This window comes from Purpureocillium lilacinum (genome assembly GCF_023168085.1).
Source record: "Purpureocillium lilacinum CBS 284.36 DNA, scaffold_3, whole genome shotgun sequence".
Lineage (NCBI taxonomy): Eukaryota > Fungi > Ascomycota > Sordariomycetes > Hypocreales > Ophiocordycipitaceae > Purpureocillium > Purpureocillium lilacinum.
Window position 1 is genome coordinate 2782204 of NW_027072113.1, and position 14163 is coordinate 2796366.

The 14163-nt window shown below is 58.1% G+C and overlaps 6 protein-coding genes and 1 non-coding gene across 7 annotated transcripts; 2 read left to right on the forward strand and 5 right to left on the reverse strand.

Annotated features, from left to right (window-relative positions):
• Positions 1-21: 21 nt before the first annotated feature.
• On the reverse strand, positions 22-1648 carry PLICBS_004414 (folylpolyglutamate synthetase; the record flags this gene model as incomplete). Its single annotated transcript, XM_018326243.2, has 4 exons — positions 22-439; positions 498-1393; positions 1438-1569; positions 1622-1648. 4 exons carry the CDS (start codon positions 1646-1648, stop codon positions 22-24), a joined length of 1473 nt encoding a protein of 490 aa, XP_018175995.2.
• Positions 1649-2258: 610 nt separating this feature from the next.
• PLICBS_004415 (uncharacterized protein) lies at positions 2259-3335 on the reverse strand (the record flags this gene model as incomplete). The annotated part of the gene is made up of 2 exons (XM_065600512.1): positions 2259-3172; positions 3254-3335. 2 exons carry the CDS (start codon positions 3333-3335, stop codon positions 2259-2261), a joined length of 996 nt encoding a protein of 331 aa, XP_065456584.1.
• A 363-nt stretch (positions 3336-3698) lies between these two features.
• PLICBS_004416 (uncharacterized protein) lies at positions 3699-5495 on the forward strand (the record flags this gene model as incomplete). Its single annotated transcript, XM_018326241.2, has 1 exon — positions 3699-5495. One exon carries the CDS (start codon positions 3699-3701, stop codon positions 5493-5495), a length of 1797 nt encoding a protein of 598 aa, XP_018175993.2.
• An 893-nt stretch (positions 5496-6388) lies between these two features.
• PLICBS_004417 lies at positions 6389-6462 on the reverse strand. The gene has a single exon. It is a non-coding gene; the product is annotated as a tRNA-Val (tRNA).
• A 401-nt stretch (positions 6463-6863) lies between these two features.
• On the reverse strand, positions 6864-7873 carry PLICBS_004418 (uncharacterized protein; the record flags this gene model as incomplete). The annotated part of the gene is made up of 2 exons (XM_018326240.2): positions 6864-7295; positions 7358-7873. The coding sequence occupies 2 exons, from the start codon at positions 7871-7873 to the stop codon at positions 6864-6866; spliced, it is 948 nt and encodes a 315-aa protein (XP_018175992.2).
• A 626-nt stretch (positions 7874-8499) lies between these two features.
• PLICBS_004419 (40S ribosomal protein uS17) lies at positions 8500-9297 on the reverse strand (the record flags this gene model as incomplete). Its single annotated transcript, XM_018326239.2, has 4 exons — positions 8500-8568; positions 8640-8878; positions 9049-9202; positions 9292-9297. 4 exons carry the CDS (start codon positions 9295-9297, stop codon positions 8500-8502), a joined length of 468 nt encoding a protein of 155 aa, XP_018175991.1.
• Positions 9298-9729: 432 nt separating this feature from the next.
• PLICBS_004420 (uncharacterized protein) lies at positions 9730-14147 on the forward strand (the record flags this gene model as incomplete). Its single annotated transcript, XM_018326238.2, has 3 exons — positions 9730-9942; positions 9996-13443; positions 13498-14147. 3 exons carry the CDS (start codon positions 9730-9732, stop codon positions 14145-14147), a joined length of 4311 nt encoding a protein of 1436 aa, XP_018175990.2.
• Positions 14148-14163: the final 16 nt, after the last annotated feature.

Below are 14163 nucleotides of genomic sequence, written 5' to 3' on the forward strand. Positions count from 1 at the left end.
CTGAATAGTCAGACTCCCTCCCTACAAGGCATCCGCCTGCTCCAATATCCCCAACGCTCCCCCCACCAGATGCAGACTCCCCGTTACATACGCCTGCACCTGCTCCCCGGGACCAAGTCCCTCGCCCACGTGCCGCGCATAGTCGAGCGCCTCCTCGATGGTGGGCAAGACAACCACCTTGGCCTCGGGGTCCAGCTCCGACCACTTGTCGGCGAAGCGGCGCTGGACCGTCATGTTCTCAATCTCCTTGGGGTCGATCTGGTGGTTGACAAAGTCGCGCTTGTAGCCCGTCTTGGCGTACGTGACGTTTGTGCAGAAGACGACGTGGTCAAAGGATGAGCCGCTCGCCGCGCGCTGCGTCGCGCTGTGCACCGAGGAGAGGAAGTCGACGGCTTCGGAGCGGCCTTGCTGGTTGAAGATCATGACGCGAGGGCCGGGCCTGCGCGTTTCATGTCAGTGGCCTAGTAGTGATGTGAGGGGCGAGGCGGGATACATACCGACTGGCGGTCTCGTCGGCGAACCACCGCGATGACATCTTCAGACTGTCTGAGGTGTGCGCGCCGTCCACATACCAAGTGACCTTGTCTTCTGACTTGACCTCGCAGCGACCTCGGAACACCGTCTGCTCCAACCCGTCGACAAACTCCGCAGGCAAATCCGGTCCCCCGGTCGTATCTACGCCCAGCTTCTTCAGCGCCGCCTCTGCCAGCGCAATCGCGAGGGTCGCATTCTTTTTCTGAAACTGCGCGTTGGGCTTGATCTTGACATTGCGCAGCCGGCTGTCAATGTCAAGCACCTTGAGGTCGACTTCCTTCTCCTTTGCTCTCTCCTGAAGAACCGCAGCCGCCCCGGGGACCTGCTCCACGGTAAAGGCCGGGCTGCCAATCTTCATGATGCCGGCCTTGTGCCACGCAATCTTCTCGACTGTGTCGCCCAAGACAAAGACGTGGTCAATGCCAAGGGTGCTGATACCAGAGGCAATCGGCTGCTCGACCACATTCGTGGCATCGTATTCGCCGCCGATACCGGTCTCGTAGACCGCCACATCGACGCCCTCCTGGATGAAGGCATGCCAGCTCATGAGCGTAAGGTAGCGGCCGTACAGCGGGCGCGTGCCCAGCGGCACGACATTCGCCGCCGTGGTGGACTCCGCCAGCCGGTCCCATACCTCGAAAAAGTACTTTGCGAAGAGCTCCTCGGATATCGGCGCCGAGTTGATGCGGATACGCTCGCGCACGGCGATGAGGTGCGGCGATATGAAGAGGCCGCTCTTGCGCGGCACCTGATGGGTTTGCCGGTACTTGGAGAGGATGGAATCGACAAAGGCGCACGTGCTGCCCTTGCCCTTTGTGCCGGCAACGTGTATGATGTTGAGGCGGTCCAGATCACCGGGCTTCTCCTGTCAGCCGGGCACTCGGCGATTGAGGGTTGACCTACGTAGTAGCCTATCCGGGCCAGGTAAACCCTCATCTCCTCCATGGACGCAGCATCGGGCCGCACGCCGGCCTTGCGCCTGGCCTCTATTACCTCATGGGGCGTCTGTAGTGAGTTGAGCGCATCTATGGCGTCCTGACGGCTCGTCAGCATGGGGGGGTAACGAGACAGCGGTTTAATGGCTCACATTGTATGTCCTCCTGCCCGTCGCCATGGTGCGCAGCGTGGAGTGTCGAGTGGTTATGATGAAATTCTGGATGAGAGCGAGGGGACGCCTCGACACATGGCGCATCGAGTTGGCTCAGGGCGCGCGCGTCTGCAGCTGCAGCAAGGTCGACGGCCAGTGGAGGTAACACAGGTAAGACAGTGGGTGAGTGAGTGAGTGAGATGCCGCAAGCGGGCCGGCAATCGGCGAGTCGGATCGGATTGGGGGCACTGTGGTCGTGCTGTGGGACCCGGCGGCAAGGCTTGAGGTCGCTTCAGCGCTCTGACACTTGGGTCTTTTCAAATTTTGCAAAAGATGACGAGGCCGTCAAGTCTGTTTCGTTGGATGCTGGACGGGGGTTTTGTCGCGGTTGCTGAGCGGGCGGATATTCTCGGCAGGTGCCGCGAGGTGGACAAGTCCGCCGTCCACGCCATACTTTATACGGACATCACCAAAAGACTAGGAGGCATAGATAGGCATCAAGAGGCAAACACCACTCAATTCATCCAAAAATCACGGCTTCTCCCCGAGACACTTTTCGCTGCTCCTCAATCCCCAACTCCTTTACACGTTCGCGTGATTTGCGGCCAGCATGCATTGGCTCACAAAGGCGCCTCAACTAGCCGACCTCATCATTGATCTCCTCCCCATACTTGTCCACCGCCCAGCGCTTCATGCCCTCATCCAGGGCCTCGCCGAAGCCCTTGTCGTAGCCGACGCCGCTGGCCAGATAAGCCGGGCGCGTCCTCCACGTGAGCCAATTCTCGGCCATGACACCCTCGGGGGCACGGAGGATACCCGTGGCAATGTCGACGACGGTCTGGGCCTCGTTCGGCCGGCGTTCCGTACACGTGAAGAAGACGGTGGCGCCGCAGGTTCCGCAAAACGAGCGCAGGACTCCCTCCGACGTCGAATAGGTCTTGGACGTCCCGATTTTGAGCGTCGTGTCGATGCGCGGCTCGCAAAGACTGAGGGGCACAAATGTCCAGCCGACGACGTGAGTGCCTGTGACGAGTCGGCAGTCGTTGCAAATGTCGTAAAGTCCCATCCACTTCGTCTTGTCGCGCGGCGAGACAAACTTGGAAAGAACGGGGTCGTCGAGGACGGCCTGCGTAGGGCGCCGGATGGTGAAGGACACGCCGCCGCACTGGCACTGGGCCCGGAGGCGCTCCTCACCATCCTCGCCTACCTCAGCCTTCGACTCGACAAGTTTGGCAGTCGGATCATCGGCCGCTGGGTTCCAGGATCCCAGCTGTTGGCCGCGGATGTGCGTGACCATCGAAGAGATTCCCCCATCTTTGGCCGACTCTGAGAAGACGTGCTGGCCAATCTTGAAGTTCTCCGGTCCATGGTCCGTGAAGATGGACGTGGTGGGAGTCCACTGCTTTCGATCAATGCTCACGCCGCCGACGTGACACCCGCATCTCGAGCAAAAGTCGTAAGTGCAGCCGCGTCCATCGTGAGACAACCACGAGGTAAGCTTCTCCTCGGACGAGTCTCCGAGAAACTTGGGCAGCAACCCCTCGGGCAATGCTGTATGAAACGTACACGGAGACCCGGTCGCGTATCGACACAAGCTGCAATGACAGAGATAAACGGGCAATGGCAACAGACTGACAGGCACATCAAAGGTCAAGTGCACATCACCGCAAGAGCACTTGGCCTCGAGCGTCTTGGTTTCACCGGCGTCTGCCATGATGAAGCTGGATGGAGCAAACGAAGCATGTTCGAAGAGAAGACCGGAAAGCGATCAACATGAGCTTTCCTTTCTTTAAATAAGCCCGCCCTACGACTTAGAGGGGGGTTCAACGCCGCGGGCCGTCGGGTGCGACGGTTGACAGTGCTCGTATTCGCCCGTGAACGCGGAGGGAACATTGACAGGACCCCGACCCCACCAAATAGGCAGGCAACCCGCTGCGGGGAAGTTAACCGTTGTTCAGCCGCGGCGTCTGCCTTGTACCTCCACGCGCGACCCGCGAACCCCTGTCAAACGGGCCGTCACTTTTTTTTCGTCGCGCCGTTCCATCGAACGCCACCTTCTCACACTTCTCAAGCCGCCATGTCCGGAGCTACCGCAGGCAGCCTCGACGATGTCGAGAGACATCGCCTGCAGCTTGAGGAGAACATCGCTCAGCTGCGCAAGGCCCTGCAACACTGGCAGACCTGGGACGCCGAGTATGAGGCCTTGAAAGAGGAGGTCGAAGCTTTCACCGAAGAAACCAGCTCAAACGGTGAACTCCAGCGGGTCCACGACGAATTCGAAGGCGAGCTTCTGCGCGGAAAGGAGCTTGACGAGATTTTTGGACTCCCGAATCCGCGGCCAGCTGACCAAATTATCGGGCTTTTGGACCGGCGCATCGACTATGTCTCCAAAAGCGTGGAGAGCTTGCAGAAGCAGCTTGACGCGGCAGAGAGCAAGCATGCCGCCCTTGCTGCCGCGGCGAGGGAGCAGGACGACCTCGACGAGGATGGCCAACCGATAACAGAGATTGTCGAGGAGCTGGACGACGACGACAATGTTCTGTCGTACCAGTTGAACCGTCCTGGAGATGCGGTACCGAAGGTCCGGGAGGCTTTGGAAAAGGCAGGCGTTACCGCTTCGTCAACGTCCGAAGGCTTGCCCACAAACGAGAACACGTCCTCCTCTCAACAGGAATACAAGCCCAGTCAAGCCAAGCCGAAAGCCGTGGACCGTTCCCAACGATCCGCTGAAGCGGCACCTTTGCCCGCACCAAAGAAGGTCGTGTCCTTCACGGAAGATGTGCCCATGGAAGACGCCCCGACACCTGCACCTGAGCCCAAAATGTCTCGTCAGGCGAGGCGCGTTGAGCAAATCATGAAGACTGCAAAGGAGCAGGAGGACATGAGCATGGACAAGGCTGTGATCCCAGACGACGAGGACGAAGACGACGCCGAACTACGACAGCAGATGCTCAGCTATAGCATGGGCGAAGTAGGTGCAGTTGTCGCCGAGCTCCAGCTCGAGGAGGACGATACCGACTACGATGACGATGAAGGATTCGATTACGGTGACGAAGGGTTCGATGAGGATGAGGATGACGACGAAGACAAGTGGGGCCGATCAACGGGGCAGATGGTCACGGACGACTATCGCCAGCGCATGCTTGAGCTTGAGAGGAGTCTCGGCATCAAGTCCCGCTTTACCGAACAGGCTGCCGACGAGGAAGGCGAGTCTTCTGACGACGGTGAAGGCATCGGCCGCATCGTCATCAAGAAATCCGAAAACGCCCCGTCTGCGTCTAAGCCGGCACCAAGAAAGTCGAGCTTGAAGGACAAGCAGCCCAACGGCGAAGAGAGAAAGGGTGTGCGGTTTGCTCAAAACCTCGACATTGCTCCGGAGCCGGAGTCGCAGCCGGAGCCAGTCGCTTCCGCTGTCAAGGAGAGAGAGGAGCCCGTTGTTGATCCTCTTAGCGATATCGTTGAGCGATCCGTCCCTCCCAAGTCTGCAGAACCCCCGGCCCCACGGAGGCAGTCCCGTTTCAAGAAGGCCAGGGGCGACGGTCCTTCAAGTGGAGGCCAGCCCAAGGGACCCTTTGATGCTCCTCCGCAGTTCCTGGACAGTGACCCAGGACAGCCGACTCCGACCGGCCCTGAAGGCGCCACACTCGCAGAGCGCCTTGTGGAAAGGGAAACCACCGCTGCGCCCTCTGGCTTTGTCGAACCTTTGGATCAGAACGCGGTTGCGGACGAATACCATCGGCTCCGGAAGAGGTTCATCCAGCGACAAGGAGGCTTCCTTAAGGAGGACGAGACTCCGACGCGGGAAGTTGTCGACGACAATGAGCCGCAAGAACATGTCAGCCGCTTCAAGGCTGCCAGACTCTGTCGCCAGTAGTGGGATTGCCTGGACGATCAAGGAACAAGAAACAAAAGATACCAGCATTGGAGCATTTAGAGGGCGTATTGATACACGAATCGACATGTCTGCCAAACAACGTGGCTCGCTCGCCCCAGTCTGCCCATGGCACTCATCTTTCTTTTTGTTCCCATCCTCGTCGTCGTCGTGAAATGCTAATTGACGTGAGCGTGTCTCTCACGCGACCGTGTCGGAAGGCGCTCAATCTGACAATTGGTGGGTTGCAGCTAGCTCATCTGCTCCCCATTACCGCGCAATTCCAAGATCGAACCTTCACCTGATTACAAAGGGCTCTCTGACGCCATGAACCTTGATTTTTCTTCTCCGTGGTCTCGGCGATTCGTTTCACCCTTTACATTTCAGTCCATAAGACTAATAGATGTCATCACGCCTTGTCGCGCCCTCCTTCTTGGTAAAGGTAGATCTCTAAAGCAAAGTCTGCCCAGTTGTAGCTGCCATCAAGAGCCATCCAAGATGAATCCCGGTCCGTGGACCTACCTGCGAATCATTCCAGATCCAAGCTTACGCCCGTTGTGGCGTGTCGTGAAATAGATATCTGTACCGGCCTTCGTATCCGCTCTTACGGTTCCAACAACGAATCCTAAGAGCGCAACGGAACTTCGTCCGCCGCACGTTCACTGAACACGACATGACCTAGCAGGCAGTGCACAACAAATCAATACAAAAAGAAATCGCGACCATGAGCCAGAATCACGAACGGCTCATTGATCCATTGACCCTACAAAGCCGTTCGCGGTTCAATTCACAAAGGTACAGGGTAGTCAAGTTGAAAAGGTGCGCAGCAAAAAAAAAAGAGAGAGAGTCAATAGGGGCAAAAAGGAACTGAATGGCGCCAACGGGGGCAAAAAACGTGGTTTCGCCCGGGCTCGAACCGGGGACCTTCTCGGTGTTAGCGAGAAATCATGACCAACTAGACCACGAAACCATGCGTCGTTGTTGAAGAAACTCTGCGCTATTTTAGTACTGGTAGGTTGGCTGATGGCATTGGTGGATACCACCAGCGGGCTTGCCTCGCCCGCTACCATGTTCGCTGTGTTGATCTACAGTCGAGAATACTTGTGAGAGAAGTGAAATTGAATGGCTGCCGAATTCGAGCTTGGTTCGCGTCAGTGCAAGGAGGGGACACATGAATGGAATTAGAAATCCAAGTTCCGGTGAAGGCATGCCCAGGTCAGGAAAGGCTGCGGGCTAGGACCTGTTGGTATCTTGTCGGCATAGTCTGCCTTCGTCCATGTTGTACAATGCTTTACACGAATTTACACGCCGCCCGTAATGGCGGGGTTGTCCGCTATATCCAACGGGTGCCGGCAAAGAGGCGTCGATACCTCATTTGCCCCCCTTTCCAAAGAGAGATGTCACAGTGTCCATGAACGTCGCCTGTCCCTCGGCCTTTCTTGATTCCCTCTCCTCCTTTTGCGCCGCCCAGATCTGCTTGACGCTCTGCGCCACGTCCGTCTTGGCCTGCAGGTCAGCCCGCAGCGCAGCTTCCTCCAGCGCCCGCTCGTCCTCGGGCAGCTGGCCCAGCTTCTCCTTCCACTGCTTCTCCACCTCCTCTGTCGGCATGGCGGTCTGCGCGCTCGCGCTGGGTAGCGTGGGGTTGAATACGGGTATGGGCGTGCCGTCCTTCTTCGCCTGCTCGACGGCTGCTTCGTGTTTGAGCATTCGCTGGAAGAGCGTGTCGGCGTGCATCTGGATGTCTTCGTCGACTTGTGCTGGCCGGCCTAGCACGGAACCGTATCCGAGTGCTCTCAAGAATCTCTGTTGTGAAAATGATTAGCCGAGGAACGAATCGCCTCCATTCCGGACGGGAGGAGACTGACTGATTGCATCGTGTAGCACCGTTCGAACCTCCGGACTTGGTGCCGGCACATTTGCAGCTGGTCCTCCCAACTGCCGTTCCTCATGCAGTTCACCCACTCCTCCTGCTGCAGCGCGCAGTTCTCGAGCGCCGCGCGCCCAATGGCTGCCTTGCGCTCCTTGAAGCCCTCCAGGACGCTTATCAGCTTGTCGTGATCGGTCGCGGATTCCGACTCGACTTGCGCCAGTGGGCGGTAGTTCTTCCACAGGTGCGCATAGCGGCCGTCCTGGTAGAGGCTGGCCGACGGCACCGCGGCTTCTTTGCCCTCTGGCTCTGCTATCGGTTTCGCGTCATGCTGCTGTGTCGGAGGGGTGGTGGTGGTGGTGGTGGTGGTCGGAGGCGGAGCGGTGGCAGCCGGTTCGTTCGGCGTGTACTTGACGGGTGATTCCCGCTCGAGGAATTCGCGGAGCTTGGGGTCGAGCTTGCCCAGCGGGTCGGAGGGCTTCTCGCCGCCGAATATGGAGGGCAGCCAGCCCATTTCAGGAGGGTTTCGAAGTTGTACAGGCCGCAGCGACTGATGTGCAGAGACTCTGTGTCGCAACAGACTTGGAGCTCCAGGATGGATGGTCGGAGCGGAGCAGGTCGACGATTTCGTGAGTGCGACTAACGGCTGGCACTGTGTTCAACACTGTACGTGCAACGCCGACTCAATAACAGAGCTTAAGCTCAATGTTCAATTGTCCTATTAGACGCACGGATTGAATCTCGAGATAGTGTCTGGAGAGTGCTCAATGCCATGGATTGCGCAGGATGCTCGCTCCGAAACCAGAACATGCCCTTTCGTGATCCATCAGATTGCAACTGTCGCATTTTCATCCCCCCAACACATGTTGACCTCAGATGTCCAAGACGTGGCCTGTCACTGTCACCCACAAACGATGCGAATAGCCGTAAACCGGAACCCATTTGGGATTGTCAACGACAACGCCCACCCATGGTGTGCCCTTGTTGTGTATCTCGAGTTGCATTCATGAACCCTTTTATTTGCGGCTGCAACTACAGCAGAATCATTGCCCATCAACTTCCGGTGCCCGACCCTCCAGTGGGAATAGCCTATTCCCCCTGATGTTTATCACGCCAAAAATGCCAGAAGAGAAGCCCAATTTAGAACTTGCTGAATTTCTTAACGGCCTTGCCGGTTCGGGGAAGGACGCGGAGGACGTTGAATCGGACCTGGAATCAGTCAGACACTGCAGTTCGGGCGCGCAGGCTCGCAGTGTGGTGCGTGGTGGGTATGGACGTACAGTCTTGCTCAGGGGGCGGCACTGGCCAACGGTGACCTGGTCACCCTCCTCGACACGGAAAGCGGGGGAGACGTGGGCGGCGAGGTTCTTGTGGCGCTTCTCATAACGAGAGTACTTGGGGATGAAGTGGAGGTATTCTCTTCGGATGATGAGGGTGCGGTGCATCTTCGTGGAAACGACGGTGCCGGTCAGGATACGGCCGCGGATCGAGACAAGGCCGGTGAAGGGGCACTTCTTGTCTGTATGGCCAGTCAGCATTATCGCCCTCAACAGCATTTCGCGGCTCCCCCAACTAAGGCTCTCTCGAACTATCATCCGTCGTGCGGGCCGTCATCTTTCGCAAAGAGAGTCACCCGCCCGGTCGTCCGACATTCTCGATTCGATGCCTTCGTCGTCGCTCGAAACGTACCGATGTAGTTGCCCTCAATGGCGGTCTTGGGGGTACGGAAACCCAGACCAACGTCCTTGTACCATCGTCGTCCACCCTTGCCGGGCCGGGCGCTCTTGGCCTTGACTTTGGAGTTCTGGAAGATGTGAGGCTGCTTCTGGAAAGCGCGCTCCGACTGGACGGTCAACTCGGTCGCCCTGGAGGAAAACAGTCAGCGAGGGGCGGTTCTTCGATTGATCGTATGGGCGTCGGCGCGGCGCAAACTGACATCTTGAATTATCCTGCTCCGGGGAGGGTGTCGTGACAGGAAGGCTGGTCGTTGATGGTCGATGGTCGCGAGAAAGTGTTTGGGCGAATGGAGGAGTAGGGCAATCGCACACCAATTTTTTGCATCCACCGCCTTAGGGCTTGCAAAATTTGGATTGGCCCGGTAGGCGACGACCCGCTCTTCGTGCATCCGCTTGGCACGTGACCGGACAGACTGGTCACCGTGAGCTCACGTGATGGTATGTGGAGTGTCGTGACGCACGGGCCAGGCGGGTGGAGACACTAGCGCCAAGAGGCGGTACGTACTGTGCTATTCCGTACCTGCCCGCCAAAGTAAACAAACACGCCCTGACGTTATCGCGAGCTCCTCCATGCAACGACGCGACGCCCATCGATTTGGCTTGTCCGCGTCGTCGACCACGACTGTCGCCCAACATGTCTCCGCCAACTGAAGCTACCATACCGGCGACTCGGCGGACACGCAAGTCGATAGGCGCGCATACCGACATTCGAAAAGCCATGGATAAGGAAAACGCGACTGTCGACGTTGGCAGCTCGCTGGCCGCCAATCGCAAGAAGTCTAGGAGCAAGAGCATGGGGCCTGGAGGGCTCGATGCTTTGAAGCAAGGTCATGGAAATAGGCGCGCAGTATGAGCTTCCCGATATTCTTATTCACAGTTGTTTTCTAACGTTTGCGAAAGTCCCTAGCTGCTCCGATCAAACCTCCGCGATCAATCCTCAAACCTACCATATCCGCGCTTCCCGAGATTCCCCCTTTGAAAAAAGGAGGTAGAGGCCCGTCGAGCTCCGGAAGCACACGCGACTCTACGAGTACCGCAAGTTCGGGCGAGGACTCGAGCTCCAAGATAGCTGTACGGACCGAAGAGGAACAGCAAGCCGCGGCGCGTGAACGGGAAGAACGTGAGCGACGAGATGCTCGCCGAAAATCTCTCGCGAACCGACGGGTGTCCTTTGCGGCAGAAGCGACACTTCACACCTTTCACGAAGTGGAATATATGCAAGACTCCACTACCTCGACAGATTCGTCACGGAGAGCATCAGCTGCCAGCAAATCTTCTGAGCCTCCTACTGCAAGCCAAAGAGAGGAAACACCTCAAGCGCAAATTGACACTGTCCCCGATTCTCCGGACGATCAGCGAGAACTCCATCAACGCAAGCGACGCAGGAGCTCTGGCCTTCCGTCCATGAACTTTGGCCCGACAGATGATGACACAATCGCCTCCACAATCTACAGCTCCGACTCCGAGCCTGCGGACGCCGTTGAAGAGATCGAAGAGGAAGAAGACGATGGGTCGAGCAGCGATTCCGACGGAGGGACCATGATGACAATGGAAGAAGTTACGGGAACGACAGTGGCATCAGAGCGGTCCGTCGGGGCACACGATGACTCAACGCTAGATGAGGCGCTGAGGATGGCGGCACACCGCGCTGGGACACAAAACCTGGGCAGCGATCAGGATGATGATTTTCTCGACGACGGGGAGGAAGTTATCCCTTCCTTTGGCTGGGTCAAAAAGGCAGCCTCGTCGAGCTCCGCGACCGCGAGTGGCATCAACACAAGCCAGCAATCCCGAGGCAGCGGCTCCAATGCAGGAGGCGATGGCGACACCGCCATGGACATTGATATGGACATGGATATGACGAACGCTGTCGGGCGAATCCTCAAACCATCAGACAGCAACGAAACGGACCACGGCGAGGACATGTCCATGGATGTCACTCAGGCTTTTGGCGGTATCCTGTCACACAATAAGGGCCGGGCGGGGGCCATGCCCTCCGAGGCCCAGGAGTCTGCGCCGATGGACGAAGCCACGATGGAGTTTACGACTGCACTGGGTGGCATTCACCGGTCCCAGGATGACGAGCTAGAGGATGTCGGCGGCAACGAGGACATGTCGATGGAGCTCACGACCGTTATGGGTGGTGTTCTTTCCCAACCAAAGGGAAGAAAGGCGGCCGAAAGCCGACGAAGGACCCTTAATCGTGAACGCGATGCCGACTTGGATGATGCGACCATGGACATGACAACTGTTGTCGGTCGGATTATACCCCAGGACAACAATGCTGCAGATGAGGATATGACCATGGGTATGGACATGACAACAGCCATCGGTGGTATCATCAAGCGAGGCGAAGCCAGTCCTCGTACCATCAACAAGCGCATTATGGAAGAAGAGGCAAGCCGACCAAACAGCCCGAAGGGCGCCATCATCGCCGCCGTGTCCAAGAAGGCACCTTCCAGAAGGTCATCGCGGAATTCGCTACCAGCCAGCGCGCCGCCGCCCGAAAGCCCAGGTCTGTCGGCCTTCAGGGGTAAAGGGCTGCGTCGCAGCATGGGGCCTGAGGCCCAGAGCACCCCAAGACAAGGAGCCCAGTCGCGCACGCCTTCGCCGGCCAAGACAGCAACTCCTCAGCGGAGGAAATCAGTCACACCAAGTCGGGGGCCGCCATCGCGAACCAAGACTCCAGACTCTGCCCCGCGAAAACCGCAGTCTCCGGTCATACGAACTCCCTCGCCAGAAAAACCGAAAAATACTCGCACTTCGTTCTTCCAGAGCGATCCCAAGACAGGCAGCAGGACCCCTACCATCGTGCTGACGCCGCAGAAACGGCCCCTCAGCGGCGTTGGTGTGGACAGGCCTGGACTTGGGTCGCCCCAGGTCGCGGCAGTATGCGATCGCCGGAGTTCCATCGGTGACGCCGCCGGCGAATTCGTCCTTGGAAAGCGAGCCGTGGCATTTGCGGACCCCAAGGAGATGGAAGAGGAGTTGGACCGGGAACGACGAGATGATGAAGACAAGGAGAACCGTCGCAAGATCCTTGAACGCGAGGCAGATGGGTCTCAGGAAGACAAGGATGCTACTTTCAACCTGCGGGAGATGATTGACAGCCTCAGCCCCAAGCGCAATCCTTTAAAGGGGAGAAAGAGCCTGCACATGGGAAGCGCACGAGGTCTGCTGGGAAAGCGGCCAGTCGAGTTGGACGACGACGAAGAAGCTGAAGAAAACGACGGCGTCAAGCGGCTTAAGGGGCACCAGAGCAGTCCGGTCAAGAATGTCCGACTGCAGCAGCCGTCATCCAAGGCCGAGACCACTGGTCGTCTGACCAGGTCCGCGCGACGAAGTCTGGAGCAGGGCGGTAGTACCAACACGCCGTCGTCCTTTTCGTCGCCGCTCAAGGAGCCGGCAACAACGCCCCGACGAAAGGGCCACTTCAAGGACGTCAAAGATAACCATACCATCCACGAGGTCAACTTCCAAGATACCCAGCCCAAGGATGACGCGGAGCTCGAAAAGGAGGCGGATGACGAGAGGATACACCTTCAGGACTTCCTCAACATGACATCCATACGCTTCATGGAGTTGACGACGACTAAACGACGACATACCGTCGCGCCGGGCAGCCTGCAAGATGGATCGACGGCAGATGGGCAGGACAGCATGTCGCTGGAGCGTTGCGTGGTTGCTGGCGCTTGCACGGTGCCCATGCTAGAGTTGTACCAGCACTCCTGCCGGGAGCTCAAAAAATACATCTCGGAAGGCCGACGCATGGTGAAGGAAATCGAAAACGACACGTTCGAGGACAACCCACCGCTCTTCCGCGAATACATGTCCGCCACGCCGGACGTCAAGGCCCTCATGGACAACCAGTTCAAGAATGTCAAGACTCACGCCAGGTTCCTAAGCAAAGCCATGTGGTACGAGTGGAGAATGAAGTTGCAAGACGGCCTCAAGGAGGGCCTCGTGGGCATTGCTGAGGGAATGGAGAGCGATGACCAGGTTCTTAAGCAGCAGGAAGACTTACTCGCATCAGTCCTGCCTGACATTGTCAAGCGGTATGAGGCTTTAGAAGATGAGAGCAACAACCTCCAAGAAGTCGCCCATGAACTTGCCGACTGCGACCCCGCCGAGCTGCAGGCAGCGCGGAATGAGCTGAGCAGCCTCGAAAGCGACATTGCACAGAAGAAGCGCATGATCGCTGAACTTCGCCAGCAGTTCGATGACTCGTCAGCAGACGTGGAGGTACTGGCGGCTAAAAAGCAGCACTGCCTGGAAGAAATCGAGAAGTCGGAGAAGATCAGGGAGGAATGCCGTGGCTGGACAAGCAGCGAGGTCAACACCCTCAAAGGTAAGCTGCCACTATGCCCTTCGATACTTGAGACAACGTCTAATGCTATACCAGCGCGTGTCGAGACAATCGAAAAGAAGAACGGCTGGGCCGTCACTGGTCTGTCCGGGACGACGCTCTCCATGACGTACAAGCGAGAGATTGAGCTCGTGTTTGACATCGCCTCATTCCAACCTCACCAGCCCAACTCGCGCATCGACCTCTGGTACATCGCCGACATCCGAGAGCACAATCCCGTGCCCAAGACGGCCGAGATCGAGTTCTTCCTGCAATGCATGCGCGACGGGGTCCGCGCGCTGCCGCAAAGCCGCACCAAGATGTCCGCCATGCTCGACGCGGTCCGCTCAGGCTGGGACACGGCGCAGCTGGTGGCGGCACAGATCCGCCGGGTCAACATCACGTTCCCCACCACGGTCATCAAGACATCTGACTCGAGCATCGCCATGACCAGCTCGCTGCTCCTCAAGCCGCTCGAGACGAGGGTCGAGATCACACTGAACCTCCACGGGCGCAGCGATCCGACCGGCCTGGGCGTGGGCATCTCCGCCGAGGCCAGGGTGGTCTACGGGGAGAACTTCAATGTGGACAAGGTGGGCGAGTTCCTGATGACGAGGATTGGGGACACGGCGCGCTTTGAGGGCGAGGACTGGAGCAATGTGGTTGTTGAGCTGCAGCAGAGGCTCATTGCCAGGGGGAGGAAGTAGCGGGACCGGGCCGAAC